Source organism: Lissotriton vulgaris, chromosome 12 (assembly GCF_964263255.1).
Source record: "Lissotriton vulgaris chromosome 12, aLisVul1.2, whole genome shotgun sequence".
Lineage (NCBI taxonomy): Eukaryota > Metazoa > Chordata > Amphibia > Caudata > Salamandridae > Lissotriton > Lissotriton vulgaris.
In genome coordinates, this window is record NC_141700.1 from 409,800,216 (window position 1) to 409,822,988 (window position 22,773).

The window sequence follows — 22,773 nt, forward strand, 5'->3', positions numbered from 1 at the left end:
TTTATTACTTGTTTCTTTATCTTTGAATGCATGGGACCACTGTTGTTTGATGAGGCACCCGTAGCTTCTGATGTCCCAGGTGCTCTAATGACAGAAGACACTTTAAAGTATGATTCTTCTTCAACGGATTAAATTTCACTGTTGAACCTCTCTTCTGCTTCCAACTCTTCTTTCACTAACGGTAATTCTTCCCCACTCAAGACTTATACAGTTTTGCATTTTTGCTTCAAAGCCCACTGGCCGAAACAAGAATATGAAAATGGTAACTATATATTCGGGGATTGTGGGCATTCAATCAGTGTCATAGTGAGTCTGGCACAGCCTGTGACCTATAGCTGATACATGTTCCTATTGTGAAAATGTTTACAGACCCAACCATTAGATTCCAGAATATTGAGGCACATGTGATTCTAGAATAACCCCAAGCTTCGAAATTATTAATTTTAATATGATAGTTGTTAGACTACCTGCACAAGAGACCATGTTCTTCTGTTGAGAAGTCCGCTTTGTTAAGGATTGCTACAATGTTTCTCTTGAATATTTTCTTTTTATTGGGCTATTATGACCAATTTTAGTAGTCAATGAGTCCCATTTTTAAAATGCTTCCATTCCTTATTTTACTTTTAGGCTAGTCCAGGTATTACCAATTCAACATGTGCTCCTTCATTAAAGCGTACGCTAGCTTGTGCACCCACCCAAAGGCTGCTTGATGTGGAAAGCTCTGTACCTGTCATCAACCTGAAAGATGGAACACGATTGGCTGGTGAGGATGCACCAAAAAGGAAAGATTTAGAAAAATGGCTTCAAGAACATCCTGGTTATGTAGAGGATTTAGGAGCTTTTATACCTGTAAGTATATAGTTCTGGGAAGAAAAAGAAGGTAAATCCCAAAGTAAATTTTTGGGAAGCATGTCTTTACCCATGATTAATTATTCTGCAGTGAAACGTGTCCTATAATTGTTCTGTACTCTTCTTTAATTTTACACATTTGCTACCTAGAAATGTTAATGAATAGGAATAAAGTTTGAACTGTTTGTCTTCTGCCTAATAAGTCATGCATCTAAGTTCTTTAGATCAATGTCCCATCAAAATGAACCTTGAAGGAAAAATGTAAATACATATGTTAATGTTAGTCTATTAAGTTCTCTGACCTGTTTGAGCTCCTGTGAATGAACATGTGGTTTACTAGTAGCTCCTATCCTTTCCTCAGGAACATTTTAGGTGAACAGATTACCTTTCCCCAAATGTTGAGCTTTTCAATCCTAGTTTTAACTTTCTAACCTCATTTCACATTCCACATTTGATTGCATCAAGTGCCGAAAATAACTCTGTTGTAGGTGTGATACTTTTGGCAGTGGGAGATTTTTTTAACCTTATTGAATAAAACTTGCAGGCTGATAAATATTTGCAATTGTCTGACCTAGTTGAGAATACATTATGTGACAGCAACTTCTAGCTGTAGATTTCTTACCTTTGAAATATCCCCATGCATCAGACTGAATCTGGAATTTTTTTCATGACCAGTACCCCTGCGTGCCGGTAGGTGGCGTCCTTTGGCACCAAATAGCGTAGTCAGCGCCAGAAGTGATGTGGGCAGTGCCTTATAGGTACCGACCTAGCACTCTGACATCAGTTATTTTCTTTCAACGCCAGGCAGCGCAGGTCCGGAGAAGAATTATCAGCAGTCACTTTTTGACTGACCTTTTTTCGACCTTTTATCAAAGATTGTTTGAGACATTGTGTCCTGTTGTGGCAGGGATGCCCACAATGGAGGCTGGTTTTAAGCCCTGTGGCTCCTGTCACTGGCAAATGTCGCGATAGACCCACATCTCATCTACCTCTAGTGCCTTGAACACAACCACAGTGCCAAGACCTGCGTTGACTAACAAGCTATGCGCCCCAAGGCCTTGAGGGAGTGCTCCTTCAAGCTCCTTGACCCTCAACGATCTCGATCCTGGTGGAGAGAAAGGTCTCGAACACACGCGGAGCCACTCCAAATGCTTGTCGTCGCACTCAAAGTCTTTTTGAGAAGTCGCACACATGTAACACGTTTCCTAATAGGTAGCCAGTGAAGGGCTTGCAAAATGGGGCAGAGGCTGAGCGAGAGGGGATGTTGCAAATTAATTGGGCTGCTGTATTCTGCACCACTTGAGGCTCAGCCAGCAACAAGTCATTTACTGCTACTCAAAGTGCATTCCCTTATTCAAGGTGACTCTTAATCAGTGCTTGTACTAGAGTTTTTCTTGCTGGAGAAGAGAGCCATGGAAAAAGTTTCCTAAGTAAACGTATAGTTTCAAAACAGGTGCCACAGATTGTGCTGACTTGGTCCTTTAAAGAAAGTACCTGTTCAAACTTGATGCCAAGATTTCTGACAGCCTTTTTTAGGGCAAGGTGTTTATATCAATCGGGATACCCGAAATGCTACAAGACCCGGTTTATTTATTTATTTATTATAGTGTTTTGTATAGCGCGAACATGACCCGTGGGTATCAGAGCGCTTTACAATAAGTGGTAGGTTAAAGATTAGCATATATAGTAACCTTTAAGAGCAAACAGATATGAGGTAGATACTTATATGGCTTTAGGAGGAGAGTATATATATATATATATATACACATAACTTGAGCGTTTACATTATGAGATAGGTTAAAGGATAGCAAATGTAGAAGACGATTTAAAAGCAAACAAATATGAGGTAGGTAATTATAAGGCATTCGGGTGGTGAGTATATACATATAAGTATTCATATTAGCATGAGGTATCAGTAAGGATACAACTAGGTCCCAGGGAGTGACTCCTGTCCCGAGTCATCGTACAGTATTAATCATTGTTCAAGTCAGCATCTTTCCCTTCTAGCGACGTAAATGCTCTGTATCAGGGCAACAAGATCCTGTCTGTGCTCAGCAGTCTTCACTATGTAAGGTATTTACTCATCAAGATGCTTTTCACTTCCTTCTTAAATGTTGCTGTATTTTGAATCTTTCTAATGTTTGGAGGGAGTGAATTCCAGATTCTGGGGGCTGCTCCAGAGAACGCTCGGTCGTAAGTTTTTTTCTTCCGGAAAAAGGCTGGCCGCAACAGCAGCTCCTTGGCACTCCTGGCTGGTCTGTTTCCCCAAGATAGTTCAATTTTGCCGGCTAGGTATCTTGGTGTGTTGTAGTGGAGCGCTTTATGGGTGATGCACGCTATTTTTAGTTGAATTCTGGCTTCATAGGGTAGCCAGTTTAATGCTTTCAGGTGAGGAGAGATATGGTCGAATTTCCTCGATCCAGTAATAAGTCTTGCAGCTGCGTTGAGACATGCTTTTAGTGGTGCTATAGACGTTTTTGGTAGACCGGCTAAAGTGGTGCATCCATACTCAATCCTTGAGATAACTATGGATTGGACTGCCAGTTTAAGATCCGCCTCTGAGATGAATGGTTTCAGTTTTCTTATGTAGTTCAAGTGGAGACGGTTGATTTAATGTGGGCTTGCATGTCGAGATTCTCATCTAATGTGATTCCTAGCTATTTCGCTGAGTTGACTAGGGTTGGGGTGCAGTTTAACGCTGTCACCAGCTTGGTCCATTCCTTCATTTCCGTATGGCTCCTTGGAGGTGCAATTAATAGGAACTCAGTTTTGTGAGCATTCAGCTTCAGATGATTGGTTGTTAACCATTGCAATGTCATTTTTAACGTCTCATTCATTAGTTCAATGCCTTCCAGGGACGCGATCTTTATGTATATTTGCGTGTCATCCGCGTACATGTGATAGGATATCTGTGAGTTACGGAGAATTTCTGTAAGGGGTTCGACATACAAGTTAAACAGGTCTGGGGATAATGTCGATCCTTGAGGGACTCCGATTGAGTTAGGGCATGATGGCGAGAGTGATTGGTTGACCAGGAAACTGTTTTCTGTTTCGCAGGAATGATTCGAACCATTTCAGCACATTACCAGACATTCCCATCCTGTCCTGCAGCCTGGACAGTAATGCTTCGTGGTTTACAGTGTCAAATGCGGAAGATAGGTCCAAGAGAATCAGTAGGCATGCTCGATTTTGATCTAGGGCCTGTAGTGCGTCGTCAATAATATGGAGGATCGCTGTTTCCGTGCTGTGTCCTGCTCTGAATCCTGATTGATAATCATCTAGTAGGGAGAAGTTGGTGATGTGTTGGCTCAGTTGACCTTGCACGCATTTCTCAATTAGTTTTGCAAGTAAAGGTATGTTGGTCACTGGGCGAAAATTATTCGGATCTGTTGCATCCGCTGTAGGTTTTTTGATTATGGGAACGACTTGTCCTGTTTTTAGGCAGTCTGGTAGGATCCCTTGTGATAGCGATGCATTTATAATTTTAGTCCAGATTGGAACCACAATATGGCAGATTTCTTTTACGCATTTCGCGGGTAGAGAGTCGTGATAGTGGTTATTAGGTTTGATATCCGAGAGCGTCTTGGCGACGGTGTAATGGTCATGTAATTTGAAGGTATCCCAATGTGCCTTGTTTTTGATCTTATTACAATCGGTTTTCAAGCTGGTGTCGATCGTAGATACTGGTTGGGTGGGTAGGTTATCCGCAGCGCTTTTAAGCTCTTTCTCAAGCGAGTTGGCCTTCTGCGTGAAAAATGTCAAGAATTCTTCGCAGCTTAGTAGAGTTTTCGTGTTCTCTTGGGCAGATTTTGCTAGTTTATTTGATTGTTGCTTTAAGATTTCGAATAATTTCCTTGGACTGTTTTTGGCATTATCAAGTTCAGATCTTATAAATTCCTTTTTGGAATTTATGATCTTTTTGTTATATTGTTTTCTAATTTTTCTGAGGGATTTCAGCTCGGGGGATGATGGGCGTTGTCTCCATTTTCTTTAAGCTTTTCTCAGTTTACGCCTTTCTTCGTTCAGTGAACCATTAAACCATGGATTTTTTTATCTTCTCTGAGACGGTTTTCATTTTTAATGGCATGGTGTTGTTGACAATTTTCCAAACTGATGTGTAGTGATCTGTCAGATCATTTACATTCTGCAGGTTGCTAGGGAGCTTTAGGTCTCTCTCACAGCAATCTATTCGTAGCTCAATATTCTCCTTTTTTGTGTCTCGAATTCATTTTTTGAGCTTGACGGGTTGCGAGGTCTTGCTCTTTTTCAGTGTGGGTATCAAAAATGTTATGGCATGATGATCGGACCAGTCACACGGGTCAATTGAGAGGATAATGTGTCTTTGTTTCTTGAAATTATCCAGTCTAACGTTGCTCCTTTAGAGTGTGTAGGTTGCGTGCATGCTTAAGTGAGGTTCAGCTCCGAGAGGAAATCTTTGAACGTGTTGACTAATTTGTCATTGCAGTCATCCCAGTGTAAGTTGAAATCGCCTAGGAATATGTTATTGGCGTCGGTGTTAGAGTTGGCCATTATGATCTCCATTAACTGATCAGTGAACTTGGCGTTCTCTCCTGGTGGGTGGTAAAGCGCATGCAGGTTGCATCTCTGATTGCCTGCTGATCTTATATTAAGACATAGGTATTCACAAGATTCTAGTGGGTCGGATTGTATTTGCTTGATCTCAATATCCGATCGGTGAATGCAGGCTAAACCTCCTCCTATCTTCTTTATTCTATCTAGTCTTACAATGTTGTACTGAGGAGGTACTAGGAGATCCATGGTTGGAGGAGATGACTCCGATAGCCACGTTTCCGTAAGGATTGCCAAATCAATTTCCTTGTTGATGATGAGGTCAGTTATGTCTGATGCATGTTTGGTTGCAGAGCGACAGTTGAGTAGAAGGCATATCATAGGTTTCCCTGTGTTACTGGAGTTCAGATTTTTAGATTCGGCTGTTAGCTGAACTTGTTGTAAGTTATTGAGGTTGGGTTTTCTTTCATACTGTCTGGATGTTCTACTGTGATCGATCAGTACTGTTTTGATTATCTCCCCTTTCTTGCGGTTCGAAGGTTCATATGATCGGAGTAGGGCAAGGGTCTCCTCCTTCGACCAGGAATTCGTCCTAGTTGGTCGGTTGTGTCTATTTGATAGTGGCATGGCTGTCTCGTTGCTCTTTCTTTGTGAGGAGTGTACCAGATTTTGGATATGTGTGACCTTGGAGTGGGTGCTTACCGTCGATACAATGTATAGGCGGTCACAGTACCAATAAACAATTTTGGAAAATAAAAATGAAATTAAGCCAGTTGTCTCTAGATAGCAGAATTATCATGAATGTTATTAATCTTGTCTTAGAGTCTGCTAGAGGATAGCGTAGCGATTGGGATGCCGAAATAGAACGATTACGAGCACGGCGGCTTCGCATGTTTCTTTCACTGTTTTAAAACCCTCTTTGGTGGAGTTACCTGCCTGGTTTATTCTTTTATGCAATATACTGTTTGCTGGCTACCTTAATATATTTGGGATCCTTTTTTACCAACCCCCTATAAATGTCTTTGTTCGAGGGACATTTAGTGAGACGCCACCAGCTTTTTAATAGTTTGCTCTGGGTTTTTTACCAGACGCAGTGCATATGAGTACCATGAAATATGGCCTCTAGTTGCTGTTGGATATGCCCGTTTAAGTGGAGCAATTTTAGCAAAGGCACGAGTCAACAGGCTGTTGTACACTGTTCAGACTTGATTTAGATCCGTGTGTAAGGGGTTCAGGAAGGACTCGATAGTCGGGTGAGACTGCTTTTAAATTTCTTCATACACCACTAGTTCCTGAACTAAGCTTCTTGGCTGCCTGGTCACTAGGGATCAGTAACTGTAAGAGACTGGCTCTATATAGACTGCACCAAAGTGAGGTTCAGTGTGTATAGAGCCCAAGGGTCTCCAGATGTTTGGCAGAGGTTAAAGTCAGATAGAACCTTATTCTCTAACGTGGTAGCTTGGTCAAGCAGTATCAGAGGACAGTTTTAAGCATTTGATGTACACACTGAGTCAGCAAATGAATTCACACACTCAAGAACTGAACTCTAGGCCAATTGTTTTGTATACAAAAAAGATATACTGTTGTTTCACTTCTAGAACCAAGCAAGCCTGGTACAGGTAAGCATATAAATACTTTTCAGTGGTAAGTTACTTGTGTGAACACAGTTCAAAATTGTATTATAATTTGTACTGGTTTTGGTTACAGTTTTAAGTAAGCAGTTAGTAACACTTTGCAGGTATAGTAAATTCGAATGAATGGACTTTCAAGTAAAATGCAGTTAATTACTTTTCCGATTACTTTTGCTAACACAGTGCTGGATCCTAGATTCAGCACTGGGACATTTCCTGAAAACAGGTGAGTAAATGCGTTTCAGTTAGAGGTACGATTTTTAAAGAAAAGTATTGCATTTCAAAAGTTGACACTTCAAAACATTTTCACATAGAATCACCAATGTTATCCTATAGTAGGAAATTCACTTAGCATGTAAGTTATGTTATGTTAACAATGCTTTTTCTTACCCAGCACTGGATACCTAGACTCAAAACTGGGATATTTCCTGAAAACAGTTGAGAAAATGCGTTTTGGTTATTCGGCTGAATTTTAAGGAATATTTTTAGTTTTCAAAAGTCGACACTTGTAAACTTTTTGGGAGAAAAAGTGTCAATGTTATTCTATGAGGAAAAATTAGGTTATCAGTTTCCAGGTAGGTAATCGGTCTTTGGAGTTAGGGTCCTGGGGTTAGACTCGGGGTTCTCCCAGGGTCAGTGATGCACTGTTGGAGCAACCTCAGCAGCACTCGGGCGGCTGGGTGCAGAGTGTAGAGGCCCAATGTTATCCTATGGAGGACAGGGGGACTCCGGTTGGTGGCTGCTGGCAAGCAGGCCACGGGTTTGTGGGAGCAAAGCTCAGGGCAAGTTAGCACAAAAGAGGCACCCTCAGCGGCCCTAGTGCAGGGTGCTGTTTCGAGGTCGGGTGAAACACTGCAGGCTCGGGGACAAGGATCTTCCAGGAGTGACCACCACTTCGAGGGGTAAGTTGGGATGTTGAGGGTTGGTTAGGCACCGCTGGGTTGAGCACACAAGGCCGTGGGGCGTCGGGTGCAGGGGTGCCTTGGGACATCGGAATTTCTTACCCGCTCTGGTGGCTTGAAGCAGGTATGGGGTCGCAGGATCTTGGGTCAGGATCGCCGGGGGGACCTCCTCGTGGTGTTTTTCCACTCAAACTCGGGCCAGGCTCGGCGGGTGCAGAGTGGACTGGATTTGCGGTTTCTGGCTGGCACCAGAAGCAGCAGTGCAAACATGTCAGGTGTTCACGGGAGAAACAGTCTTTAAAGTGAAGGCAGGCAGGTCCTCTAGGGTTTTAAGGTTGCTGGACACGCCAGAGTTGCGCATGAGCAGGTTCAAGGGGAGACAGGCCTGTAGGGCTGGGGCCAAGTCAGTGGGCGTTTTCCTCTTGTTAGCTTTGCAAGGCTTCTCGTCCTTCTTCTCTTCTTTTCTTGTGGTTGCTGGATCTGAGGAACGAAGGTTCAGGATGCCCCCTAAATACTAAAATCTGAAAGAGACACGTTAGTGATAGATTCCTTACCTTCGAATATCCCCAGGCGTCAGACTGGATCTGGAAATTTTATGCATAGCAGTACCCATGCGCGTCGGTAGGCGTCGTCCGTGGCTCCGCGTCAGTCGTCGGCGTTGTGGGCACCGTGATGACGTCGTCGGAGTACTTAGACGCCGCCTCCGCGCGCTGACGTCCGCGCAGATCCGGAAAAAGTTGTACCCTAGTAAATTTTTGACTAACTTTTTACAACCCTTTTGATCTACTTTCGAAGTCTCTCTACTCTGACGGTGCCGGTAGGGATGCCCCGGTTCAAGCCCTGCGCCGACTGCAACCGACTTATGACGGTTACCGACCCCCATCGCCCGTGCCTGCACTGTCTAGGCCCGGACCACGACAACAAGTCTTGCTCCGACTGCCGGGCCCTGACATCTAAAGCTAGACAGGAGCGGTCCCGTAAGCGTCTGAAGCTTCGGCAGTCCGCCCGCGCCGCTTGAGGTCCCGGTCCGAAAGGAGGTTGAGGGACCGGTCGTGGGGCCGGGGTCACCACAGTTCCGGGAGTCGTCATCGGTCTTCGGGCTCGAAGTCCTCGGGTAAGAGGCACAAGAAGTCGAAGAGGCAACATCGCTCTTCTGACTCCCCCTGACGCTTGCGCAATGCGGCCGGGGGTTCGGGCGACACCGCCCACGCGGCTCTGCCGGAGCCGCGGGCGTCGCGGCCTGCTCCATACCCGCCGGTCCCTGGACAGCACGTGACACCGGAGGAGATCAAGGCCTTCCTCTCGGCCATGAGGTCACTCACTCCTCCGTCAGATTCCGTGGCGCCTTCGGGCCAAGCGGCCCCGACTGGGTACCCCAGCTGGCCGCGTGCTTCAGCCCCGTCGGGTGCTTCGGCCCCGGCGCTGTCGGCGACTTCGGGCAGGGCCCCACTGGATCCGGGTCGCCACCGGTCGACCTCGCCCGGCCCCAAGGGTGTCGCCCCCGACGCCGTCCCTGGTCTTACCCTCGATTCGGGTCCGGCGTCTGAGCGGCGCCGTATCCGACACCGTTTGGAGATTTCTATTTCTATGACCCGGCCCCATCCTTTGAGCCTCAGTACCAGGCGATGGGTGACGAGGACGATTGGGAGGGGTCTGAGGACCCTCTGGCACGTGAGTGTCAGTCTTATGTGGACTGGATAGGAGAGCTTGGGGAAGCCAGTGGTCTGGACACTTCGCCCAACACTGGTTTTGTCTCCCCTCCTTGGGCCTTGAGCCTTGAGCTCCCCGTCGCGGCCGTGAGGACTAACCTCCTCAATGAGGTCCATAAACCGCGGTCAAGCTCGGCCGAGCCTCTGCTGCCTTTTAATGAGGCCTTATCAGACGTTCTTCTGGGCACTTGGTCCAAGCCCCCTACAGCTTAGCCTGTGGATAGGAACGTGGCAAGGCGCCGGCTCCGGGCGACCCTTGCTTTCTGTCTCCCCCCCCCCCCCCCCCCCGAGAGCCTGGTTACCCAGGCCTCTAATTCACAGACCGCATCCCCCGAGGCTCCCCCCGATCAGGAATCCAAGAGGTATGAGCAATACGGGGAGAAAGTATTCGCCTCCCTCAGTTTAGGATTGCGGACAGTCAATACCACGTGCCTCTTGGGCCGCTACACCCACTCTCTGTGGGATACGGTCGCAGACGTGCTGCCAGAATGCCCGGTGGTGGTCCGGGCTAAACTCGGCCAAGCCCTTGTGGAGGGGTGAGATGCGGCGCATTATTCCATCCGGTGTGGGCTGGACACTACTAACTCATTGGGCAGAGCGATGGCAACGACGGTGGCGATTCGTCGCCACGCCTGGTTGAGGTCCGCCAACTTCTCGGCTGATGTCCAAAACACACTTATGGACATGCCATTCGATGGCCGTCGCCAGTTTGGCGACAAGGCAGACCATGCGCTTGAGTGCTTTAAGGAATCCAGGGCTACGGTCAAGTCCTTGGGCCTCTCGGCCCGCGCCAACAAACGGCTGCCTTTCGCTTCTTTCGTGGCCAAGGAAGTGGCGCCCCCACACGTCCAGCTAGCCATAGGCCGCAGACTACCACCCAGCGCGGTGGCAGCCTTGGGAACCGCCGTGGCGGCGGTCGGGGATAACGGCGAGGCCAGTCCACTCCTACCCCTGCCGCTTCCGACTCAAAACCCTCCTAGTCCGAGCTTTCAGGCCCATGTGACGCCAGTGGGGGCCAGGGTTCGCCATCACCACCACCACATCGGACAGGTGGGTGCTGCAAATCGTCCGAAGGGGCTACTCCCTCCCCTTCGAGACATCCCCTCCAGCCATGCCACCGCAGTACCACCGCGTGTCGGGGGATCACTTGAAACTTCTGCAGGAGGAAGTTACGGCCCTCTTGGCCAAGGGGGCCATCGAGCGCTTTACTGGGCCAGAAGTAGGGTGTGGTTGTTATTCCCACTACTTTCTGGTACCCAAGAAGGGCAAAGGGGGCCTACGCCCTATCTTGGACCTATGGAACGTCAACGGCTTCCTCCGGAAAGAGTAGTTCAAGATGCTGACATTGGCTCAGGTCTTAGCTGCCCTAGACCCTGGAGGCTGGATGGTAGCGTTGGACTTGCAGGAAGCTTATTTTCACATCCCCTTCCTGACGGCCCACCGGCGTTACCTGCGGTTCACGGTTTACCGTGCTTCCCTTCGGCCTTACCAGTGCCCCACGGGTGTTCAGGAAAGTGATGGCGGTGATCGCAGCTCATCTGCGCAGGTTAGGGGTTTGTCTTCCCCTACCTCGACGACTGGTTGTTGAAGGCGGACTCACCCCAGACAGTCATCAGCCACCTCCAGACTACGGGCGACCTCCTGCATCTGCTGGGGTTTTCCATCAATGGCCGAAGTCACACCTGTGTCCCTCTCAGAAGCTTCTCTTCATCGGAGCGGTTCTAGACTCGGCGCAGTTTCGGGTTTATCCTCCCGAACAGCAGGTTCGGGATATTCAGGCTCTGATTCTGATCTTTCAGCCTTTATCCCGAATCTCGGTCAGGTTGACTCTGCGGCTTCTGGGGCTGATGGCCTCCTGCATCCTTCTGGAGCATCACACCCGGTGGCGGATGTGGGCTCTGCAGTGGGACCTGAAGTTTCAGTGGGCCCAGCATCAGGGCAACCTGTCCGACCATGTCCTGATCTCGGAGGGCACTGCAAGACAGTTGCAGTGGTGGCTCACGGATCGCGATTGGGTCAGCGGCAGATCTCTCTACCGACCCCAACCGGAGCAGGTAGTTGTGACGGACGCGTCCCTCCAGGGCTGGGGGGGCCACATGGGAGAGGCGGAGATCAGAGGCCTCTGGTCTCCGTCGAAGTCCCGGCTCCACATCAACCTTCTGGAGCTGCGGGCGATCCGGCTTGCACTGAAGGCATTCCTCCTGTAGGAGAGTAGGGTCTGCAATCCTATGATCACCCAGATTTTTTGCTTTTGTTTCACTGGTTTACGACTTTCTCTGGCTGTGGGCCTGCCAATCAGACCCACAGCCTGGCTGTTCTCTCTCTAAATTACAACATGTACCCTAGGTGCATTTACCAATTGGTACTGGGCCACCTTATCAGACCCTGTAACTCAGGGCATAGGTGTACCCAGGGCCTACCAGGGGCTGAAGCATGTATTATGCCACCCCTGGCTGGCCTCCTAAATTTGACACAACTGGCTGCATGACAGCTAGGGCAAAGTCGTGTAATCACCCTTTGCTGTAGATGTAGTATACCTATATCTAACCCTAAAAATGGACACACAGATTCCTATCAGTCACTCCTATGGCAGGCCTTGACAATCCTGAAGCCAGAGTGCTTGGAATCGTGTGAGATGGTGCTCTGGCATGAGCTGAGCCTGTCTGCAGCTTGCAGAACCAAGTCCTAATAGCTGTTCCATGATCACGCATACCATATACTCTTAAGTGCATTATAATGTTATGTTATGTTATGTTAAAATGCGTTTGTATAGCGCTCGGCTACTCTAAAAGAGTGTCCAGGCGCTTTCCACAGGCTGAGGTGTAGAACAACATAACAAGAAAAACAGATTCCAAAGAAGAAAAAACCCACCTAAACAGAAAGATTAAAAAGCCAAGTCTTCAAATTTTTTCTGAATTGAAGCAGATTTGGGGTACTGCGAAGTGCCAGCGGGAGCGAATTCCACTCGCGGTTATTGCTAACTTTGGTATAGCATTATCAAAACGTGTCGAGTAAGGTGTCATACGAATTGGAATACTAACCCCTCGACAATTCTGGCGACGGCGTTAGCATTCCACCCTTCTAGAGGGACACAACATGTATATAACTGTGAACCCCGGTTAAAGTTAACTCTAGCCTCAGCATCACAAAATGGATGCTGCCACCACAGACACAAGTCTGACCTCCTGCTGCTGGGAGTCCTTCCAGCGAGGGAGGCTTGGACAAAGGGTTTCCTGCCTTGGGAGGTGCTAGCACCACCCCAGACAGGATTTTGTGTATTAGGTAGGACAGGGCTGAAAGGAATGAGACATGCCTGGGGCACACAAGGTGTCCCTGTGCATACACCGGTCTAAACCAGTTCCTGGGGCTCTCCAGCACCAGCTCTGGCGCAAGACCGGACAAAGGATAGGGGGTGTAACCACCCCCCTTCCTGGTCCCACCCAGAAGAGGGACCTAGTCGTAGTACAGCCCCCTTAAGCCGGATAAAGGTAGGAGCTGGTCCCATTCCAGTTTAAATTATCCTGAACAACTTTACAAGAAGAAACTCTGGACTTCGACGTTCTGCTCTACAGAAGACTGGAGAAATCTCCCTTGTGGGCAAGGAGTGTCCACCCTGCACAAGCAGGCACCATCAGAATCCAGCGGCTTCCCTTTGTCGTCTTCCCTCGAGGATCCAGACTTCAGAGCCCGACGAGACCCGGATTCAGACCTCTCCGACCTCTACCTACATCTGCAGCACAGCTGAGATCCGTGGGTGCGATGAGACACGTGGGACCGGCCATCTTGAAAGAAGCAGCACTTCGCTCCAGCACGCCTTCTGAGGTAACCTCGTCCAAGTGCTTTGGGGATTGAGAAGCCCCGACCCCGAGCAGCTTCTGCACCGAAGACCAGCCCTCCAGCATCCACGAGATCTGCGTGGGGCCCTTCTGCCTGTTTGCTTCTCGGCGCGTTGTCTGGTCACTTGCTGGCTGGCTTGTGACCTCCTAGACGACGAACCTTGAAATATTCACTGCTGGTCTGGTTGCTCCATACTGGCCCTTGCTCCCTTCCAAAAGAGGAGCACCCCGGACCCTCCTGGTCCACTCCAGACGCCGTTTCCACTCACCGCGTGGGTTGCCTTTGCCAAGGCCTGTTGACTCTGAATCCGAAGCCGACACCGCCGACAGCGAGAGCCTGCGTGGGACAGCTCGTGCCTCTATCCTGGTTGTCGAAGACACCACCTGGTCCACGTGGCTGCAGAGACAAGCGTCCACCCTCACCTGATCGCGACGACGACATCTGGTTCCACTCCAGTCACTGGCTAGTGACTTTGAACATTGTCCCCTCTGCTTTCAGGTTCTTCTCTTCACTGATCCACCCTTGGATCACACCGGCATCTTCCTCCTGATCGCCAGCAGCATCTTTTCTTCCAGGCTCCATAGACTTCAACGCCGGAACCCGACACGACTTGGCACCTATGCACCCGCAGCCTGTGGGTGAGGTAACTCGAGCATTTCGGTGCTCAAGGGTAGCTTGACTCTCCTAGTGTCCAGTTCCACAGTCGTTTTAGTTCTACTTAGTCAGGATTGTCCGTACTCGCCTTTTTCTTGAACTGTACTGTCCATAGACACTGTTACGCATCTCGCATGTGAGTTTACACTCTGCACACGCGTTCCGTGGGCCTCCTATTAGCTACCTAGAGTTAGTATAGCGTGGTCCCAGCGATCCTACAGCCTCTGGACAGCTCCATTCCTTTTATCGACTTTCACATTCCACTTACTTAGTATATGGTTTGTCGTGCCCCTAGGGCACCATTGTAAATTGTGCAACTTGAACGTATTTTTCCTAAGAGATTGTCATGTGCTTAGCCCTCTGATCTCATGAAGAGTTCAGAGGTGTATGTTAGTTAATAAATATCTTGTTTATTTTCATAACAACCTGTGTGGTGTCCTTTCACTTGGTATTCAAGGGGTTATATGTGGTAAAACAGCTGGCTTCACATGCCAAAAGAGTTTAGCCTAAGACTGCTTTGTCCATGCTACCATTAGGATAGCTGGTCTATAAGGTTGACTTACAACCAATCACCATAAGGGTTGTTTGGACTGATACAAGGTGATCACTAGAACTAGTGAGCATCATATATCAGGCCAACTTCTCACACAGCCCACCCTCTCAGAGGCCAGAAACAATGCCTTCTCTGAATGAAGGTAGTAACACCTCCTCCAGCAGGATGGCTAGGGATTTAACATATCAAGGCCAGAGACTTCAAAGCTTCTGCCGCCTTTGATATGCGACTCTGGCTTTCCACAGACCTGGAGAATGCCACCCCATGCCCTAAGTCCCATTTGGCACCAGGGTAGGCAAGGCAGTTAAGATAGTCAGAAGACGTGTCATGCTTTCCGGCCTTGCACACCCCTTAGGTGGGCCACTTGAAATGGACAGTCGAGAAAGGCTTTCACTATCTTTTTTTTTTGTGAAGCTAGGAAGTAGTCAGAGGGGGTGTAGTCTCCATAGGGTAAGTATTCAATTACCTACTACCCCACATTCCCCTTAGCGCCCTTAAATTTAGTATTCAAGAGGCCCCCTGACACCAGGAATTCAGATTCATCTACTGGGAACCGAAGGAAGGACAAAGAAGAGTAGAACAGAGGACCTGCACCGAATTTGGCTCCAAACCCTTCCTTTATGCACCGAGACAATCACTAAAACAGACTCATCCAGATGCTGAACTGTGTCCCTAAACCCTTAAAGAACTATTCCAACCCCCCCGCCCTCCCCCCCCCCCCCTCCCCCCCCCCCCCCCCCCCCAATCCATCTTCAACAACTAAGCAGCATTTCCCTTGGGATGGAGGTGACGTCCCCCTGAATCTGCTGGCACCAACTGCATCCCGGTACTTAGCCTTCTGGTCATTGGGCTCAAGAGGGAGCAACTAACTTGGAAGTGATTGCTGTGATTCCAGGATGTCAGCCCTGTCGCTTCTTTATTATGTCTTGCGACGCTACCCCTCCAGGAGCCTCTTCGCACCAATACCTGAGGCCTTGCAACTACCAAGGCTTGTTGTTTGTGCAGTCACCACTGTCGCCAACTCCGTTTTGCCATCTAGAGACTTCAGGGTCCAGGTGCCCTTCACCTAGAGTTGCCCTGCTGCCCTGTTTTCCCCCTCTCCTGGTCGCCTACCTCTAACTACAGAGACCTGCCAGACACAACACCGCTGCACCCGAGCCCCTGGGCTCTAGTTCACGTAAACCAACTGTGTCACTATGCTCCAGAGACCTCCAAGAGCCAAGCTCCCTTTGAGGTCTGTCGGACCTGTCCCCAGGTCCCCACTTGCACCCAGGTCTTCTCCATAGACTTTGTGTAGTGCTCGAGTCTACCATTGCGACCAGCACCTCTGCTCCTGGACACACCAGGGTAGGTAAAACCGAACTACTGGTGGTTTCTTGGACTTTGGCCACAATGCACTTTAATTCCTAGAAGGCACCCTCCAAAAACAATTGCAAGTATACCTATGCAGTGTATGTTTTTCCCATACGATAACATTACCGCGTTGAAGGCTAATACCTCAAAACCGTTATTCAACTGCATTTTCTATATCTCCAAAAATCTAGAACTCTGAAATCACCTACCGGATTCAGATGATCTTGATGTCTAGAATTATATAACATTTGTTATTTTTCTAAATTGGTCTCATATATCCTTCTTGAGTATGTGTCTCATTTATTGACTACCTGTGTACTACAAATGCTGAACACAGCACTCTGATAAGCCTAAACTTCTCGACCACCCTAGCACAAATAGGACCCTTGGGATTAATAATTTAAGCCCGGTAAAACAATACTACTTTGTGCATGGTGTGACCGAAACGGGTCCCAGGATGCTTGTATCCGGTCCAGGGAAGTCCTTGCTGGGCAGTTCGAGCTGGACTGTTCCCATGAGGAACAGGGTCAAGACTGATTTGTAAATTGCTAGGTCTGAACTGGGGTGGAGAAGTTAGCTGAAGAACGATGATGGATTCAACCCAGATCTATGACTGGGGGTGAGTGTCTGAAAAGTTTCAGTGCTCAATCCACCATCATCTCCTTGTGTTTGCTTTGAGGGTGATGATAACACCAATGGTTTACAGCCTTGGAGAGGGTTTGTAAAATGAGGAAATCCACCAGAGACTCTGGTGCCTTCTGCTGTGGGAGTTTTTCTCAGGAACCTGCAGGGATAGACTCATGACACTGGATGAGAAAGCTGCTGAGTCCTATGACCTCTTGAATGATAACCTGATTGAGGGTGTTGGTCCCACCACTGAGGAGCACAGGATTAAGTTCAGGGAGACTCTCAAAATCTCAAGTCAGTACTGGGTAGAATTTTCTTTGACTTTGCGGCCAAAACACTACCTGTTAAGTAATTGTACATCTGAAAACTGCATCAGTACCTATTGGATTTAGGATTACTCTCTACCCAAGAGCTGTGGAAGAAAGCTGATCACTGGGTCGAAACAAGGGTGTCCAGTAAGACCCAAGGTGGGGTGACCAAAAGAAAGGTATTACTGCTCCCTCTACGGAAAAGATATGGGACTAAAAGGGGAAAAACCCAACAAGTCTTCTTCAGCCCTCCAAAAACCTGTTCAGTAGGGTGGGCTCTGAGACACTTTCCAATCAAAGGGTGGGCACGAGGGTAAAAACTGGGATCCTAAAAAGGCTTGGTGCTATCTCTGTAGTTAGAATGGTCACCGGACTGGGCACTCTTCCTGCCTCCAAAAAAGGTTTCCACTAGTCCTACACCTTCAGGGGTTTTTAGTCTCCAGATGTGATCCTTGGTGTGCCCTGACCAGGTCAGAAAGCACGCTGAAGTGAAGCTACTTTAATCTCAGAGCGAGCAGTGGTATGGCTACCCTGACTATCTTGCCCAGTTGACCTGAAGAAATACAGACAAAAGCCACCCATCAATGGTTGAAGAAGAAGCACTTAGGGATATAGGTTCAAGTGTTGCCCATTAGACTGGGAAACTGATAGCCTTAGAATAGTACTGGACCGACATATCCAGTTATAAATGCTGACATCCCATGGCTACTTCAGTAGAATGTCTGCTAGGTTATGACTTGGAGACCTCAGCATGGGCTGAGGTTGAGATGAGAGCCATGCTGGGAATACCCAAATGGGTGTATGTAAAAACAAGAGCATAAAGCAAAGCACAGGGTGAAAAAGAGGTATTGAAGCCTGGAATAATGAAATGGGCGAACGTGAAGCTGATCGCCAACTTGAATATATTTCAAAACAGGAGGATCTGTAGTCTCTTCTATATTCGTTTAATACTACAATCCGTCGCCCTCTCGAGTAGAAATAGAGGGCGACGGATTCTTTTGAGAAGGTCCGTTTTCCGTGCGATATATACCACAAGTCTGGCTTTTCAACCAAGAACTCTAGCAGAATTATACAAATCCTTGTAGTACTAAACGAATATAGAAGCGACTACAGATCCTCCTGTTTTTAAATATATTTAAGTTGGCGATCAGCTTCACGTTCGCCCATTTCTTCCAAGGGGCTTTCTCTGTGAGAAACACTAGTCCTGATGATGGTCTTATAGATGCCAACAAACAAGACCGAAACGTCGACCAAAACATCATCTCCACAGCATTTCTGCACTGAAAGAAACCTTTATATATCTGTGAATTTGGTTTTCTTCGCTTACTGATGGAGTGGATGATATGTTGTGAATTGAACAGTTAATTTAAATGTACAGCTATTCATGACTTTTACTTGAAGATTGCTTCTTTTTTAACCCCACGATTCAGATCTTTATGATTTGCTCAAATTCAAGATTTTTCAGATATAATTAGTTTGTTGTGTGCTTATTCTATTCTTCTGTCTTTGATTTTCATTGAATGCCGTTTCGAACAACTTAAGAATGTACAAGTTATCCTGAAGAAAAGTGGTCATTTCTCTGACCATTGGGTTCAAAAAGCGATCCACAAAAGTAGATAGTGGCTCAAGAATTGAACCAATTCCAGAAATAATTGGTCGCCCCGGTGGTGGTCTTTGGGGTTTATGGACTTTAGGGAGGCAGTAAAAATAAGGAATAGTTGGGTGGGAGATTTGAGGGTATTGACCCTTCTGCGGTGTAATCCACCCTTCTGATGTTTCTTCCTCCACTAGATGCCCAATGATAGTCTGTAACCGTTCTGTAGGATCCTCCAATAAAGGACGGTATGCATTGCGGTCCTGCAACTGCCTCAAACACTCACTCGGATAAGTTTCAGTGTCAAGTATAACAATTGCACTGCCTTTATCGGCATACTTTACTACAATACTTTCATTCGATGTCAATGAACGTAAAGCCTCTTCCTTTCTCGGTAGATTTATGAAGGGCTTATTCTGCATCTGGAAGAGGTTGTTTATATCATTTTCAACGGCTTCTTGAAAAGTTAATACCTTTGCAGGCAGACCGGCTACTGGTGGATTGAATGTAGAGGGTTTTTTTAAACCAGTATTCTTATCCACAGTTTCCATTTCTGAATTTGTTTGTTTAGCGAAAAAATAGTGGACCCTGATTTTTCAAAAAAATTTGACCAATTCAATTTGTGCCTCAAATGGATCTCCTGTTTGGGTAGCTACAAAGCCCAGTCCTCTATTCAAAAGACTCTCTTCATCACTGGTAAGTACATGAGAGCTTAAATTAATCACGAGACTGTCGTGTTGCTTGGTCCTGCCAGTTCCTGGGGCACCTTCTTCCCACTCCGTAGATCCATTGTTGGTGGTGGTGCTGGTCCCCAGTGTACTTGTTGTACCGGTCCTGGTGGGGTACTGTGGAGAATTTGCTTGCTTTTCACCAGTGGTTGAACACCCGTAATGCTTATTTAAAATTCACTGTGGAATACAGTAAAACTAATTTAGCCTTCCTAGACTTAACAATCTTAGCCACAGTAGGAGATTTGGAGTCTGAACTCTACAGGAAGCCTATGGCTCGAAATGCGCTGTTGAGCTACGAAAGTTGTCACCCTAGGGCCCTTAAGAATAATTTGCCTTTCGGACAGTTTCTGAGGGTCCAGAGAAACTGCTCCAACAAAGAAGCATTTATGATACATTCAAAAAAACTGGAAGAGCAACTTCAAGAAAAGAAATATCCAAAGAAAATAATTCGTCAGTCGAAAAAGCGAGCATCTAATAACAATCGTGATGCCCTTCTCGAAGCAACGACACCTAAAGAGAAATCCAACCGGATAACGTTTAACACCTTTAACACAAGGTCCAACCAAGTCTAAAATATCATCCGAAAACATTGGTCAATTTTAAACACAGGTGGAGATGGTATACCAATGCCTCTCTTCGCGTTTAAAAGAGGCAAAAATCTTAAGGACCAATTAGTCCATACTAGACCGAAAAGTAGAGAACCCAGACAAGTTGGTACCCTTTGGGATCTTCCACCAGTGCAGGGCCACCATCCATGTGGGATATGTTCTATATGTCCGCAAACTTGTAAATCGCTCACTGTAGACATAGGAACTAACAGACCATGGCAACAACGCAGATTTACAAACTGCAACAGCGAGAACCTTATTTATCTGATCACATGCCCATGTAAGAAACGATATGTCGGCATGACAGCGCGAAAGATAAAGACTCGAATATCAGAGCATAAGATCACAGTACGATGCCGCAAACAAGCAACCCGTTTGACATCACATTTTTGTGGAAGCGGGCCACGGTCGAACGATTTTGTTTGGACTGTCCTTGAACAGCCCTTCCTGCCTGATAATTGCTCCGATGTGAGCACATTTCTGTTAAAAAAAGAACAAAAATGGGTCTACAAATTAAATAGCGACAAAGATGGACTCAACGAACCAATACCTTGGATGTCGCTTTAATTTTGGGGCCCTTTGAACTATTGAACTTTTGTTCTTAGCCTTGTTTTTTCTGTTTTTTACTGGCCATTGATTGTCATCATTAAGGAAAGACACTTACACTTTTTCTATCAGTTGCCTTGCCACTATCTTATTTAACTTGCAACTGACTCATCTTACTGTGAGTGTGGGTCTTGAAATACAAATTGAGGATTAATGACAACTAATGTAGATTTCTCTATCGAACATGTATCATGTTTTCTTTCGGCTGTCCATCCACCAATAGCCACCATATAACCATATTAATATTGTGGTTATGGCTCTCAGAAACTGCCTTGGACGTAATACTCTGATACAACTGAACATGTGCATATGTTTTGTAATCAATGGGACTACAACTACTAAGTGTTATTGGTTCTTAGCACCGGTGAAAAATAGAAAAATAAAAAGACATTATGAATACAGATGATGTAACCATACAGATATGAGACAGTTTAATTTAATTTAATTTTATTGTAATTGTTTAATCCAGAGTACTTAGAGAGGCGTATGTGTAATCAATCAAAATACTCTGACTTGTGATGAGTTAATTATATCACTCCGATTGTGATTGGCACGATCTTGAACTACATTACCCCTAATCCCACAGATCATGTGACCGCAAGTCACGCGGGCGGAAATACTCTGTCAACAAAAATGGCCCTAACCGAGCAGACGGTGCCTCCCCAGATAATACAAAAGGGAGTCTGGAGACTCCACGCCTGGCTGAGAACTGGCTTCCCTAGGGATGTCCAGAACACTTTGATGGATATGTCCTTAGATGGCATTCGCCTTTTTGGCAACAAAGTAGATAGTGCGGTGTAGCGCTTTAAGGACTCGCGGGCTACGGCCAAGTCCTTGGGCAACTCGGCCTCCTCCGCCTTCTGCTTTACGCTCCTTTCATGGCCACAGAACGGGTGCCCCAACACGTTCATTCCAGAGCCACAGGCTAGCGCAGCAACAACCTCAGTGCGGCTGCGGACGTGGGAACCGCCGAGGCGGTTCCGGGGGCCAGCGGGCGGGTCAGTCCACCTCCACCCCCGCATCATCCACTCCAAAGCCTTCCTAGTCCGACCTTTCAGGCCCATCAAACACCAGTGGGCGGACGAATACGCCATCATCTCCCCCACTGGCGCAAGTGAGTGCTGCAAATAGTCCGAAGGGGCTACTCCCTCTCCTTCGAGACTACCCCTCCAGCCATGCCACCTTGGTATCACCACATGTCGGGGGACCAAATTGCGCTTCTTCAGCAGAACGTGACGGCCCTCTTGGCCAAGGGGGCCGTTGAGCACGTCCCTGGGCCAGAAGTAGGTTGTGGTTGTTACTCCCACTACTTTCTGATCCCCAAGAAGGACAAGGGGCCTGCGTCCTATCTTGGACCTCACGGACGTCAACGGCTTCCTCCGGAAGGAGACGTTCAAGATGTTGACGCTAGCTTAGGTCTTTTCTGCTCTCGACCCTGGATAGTAGCGTTATGTCACGTTATAGGGGGATTTATTTTGCGCACTGCTATTCAAGAGTGTCCTGGCGCGGGGGGGGGGGGGGAACAGTGACAGAACAGGCAACAGAGCTACAACGATTGTTTAAACAAATGAGTTTTGAGGAGTTTTTTGAAGATGGAGAATTTCTTGGTATGCCACTGGGCATCTGACCAAGCATTCCACATGGTGGTAGCCTTTACCACAAAGGACTGCCCCCCAAGCCGTGCTGACGAAATCTGGGAATCACCAGCCAGCTTTGAAGGGCGGAGCGAAGAAGACGGTTAGGGAGGTAAAAGGCAAACCTTGACCTAATGTAGGCAGGGCATGGGCCGTGGAGTGCCTTATGCGCCATAGTCAAAGCTTTGAAGCGCACTCACTGGGCCACAGGGAGACAGTGCAAGTTGTTAAGCTGCTTACATACGCTCAGTCTCCTCGGAATGTTAAACAGGAGCCTGACAGCCGCATTCTGAATAACCTGCCGCTTTCCCAGAAGGTAACCCGTGATGCCGATGTAGAGGGCATTAGCGTAGTCTAGACGCGATAAAATGAGCGCCCTGGCCACCGTCTCTCTGGCCGAGCGAGGGAGCAGGGGAAATAACCTCCTTAAGACTTTAAGTGTGCCAAAACAGGTCCCAGAAAGTCGCTTGATCTGTTCGTGGAAACCCAAGTCGGCACCGAACCAGATTCCCAGGTTCTTGGCGACACCACAGTCCCCACTGGGGCATGGAAACCCAGAGGGCCAGAGGGATTCTCTAACCCCTTCCATGCTCATGACGAGCTCAGCTCGTCATGAGGCACAGTTGAGCTGTGCTGATGACTAGCTG

The 22,773-nt window shown here is 47.4% G+C and overlaps 1 protein-coding gene across 5 annotated transcripts in view; it reads left to right on the forward strand.

The window, feature by feature from the left end:
* CHD9 (chromodomain helicase DNA binding protein 9) overlaps window positions 1–22,773 on the forward strand; it is a 2,197,083-nt gene that overhangs the window by 2,078,219 nt on the left and 96,091 nt on the right. For all 5 annotated transcript variants that reach the window (XM_086945174.1, XM_086945175.1, XM_086945176.1 and 2 more), the window contains one exon: window positions 628–849. In XM_086945174.1, the coding sequence (XP_086801300.1) occupies window positions 628–849 (222 nt within the window). The remainder of the gene's footprint in view (window positions 1–627; window positions 850–22,773) is intronic.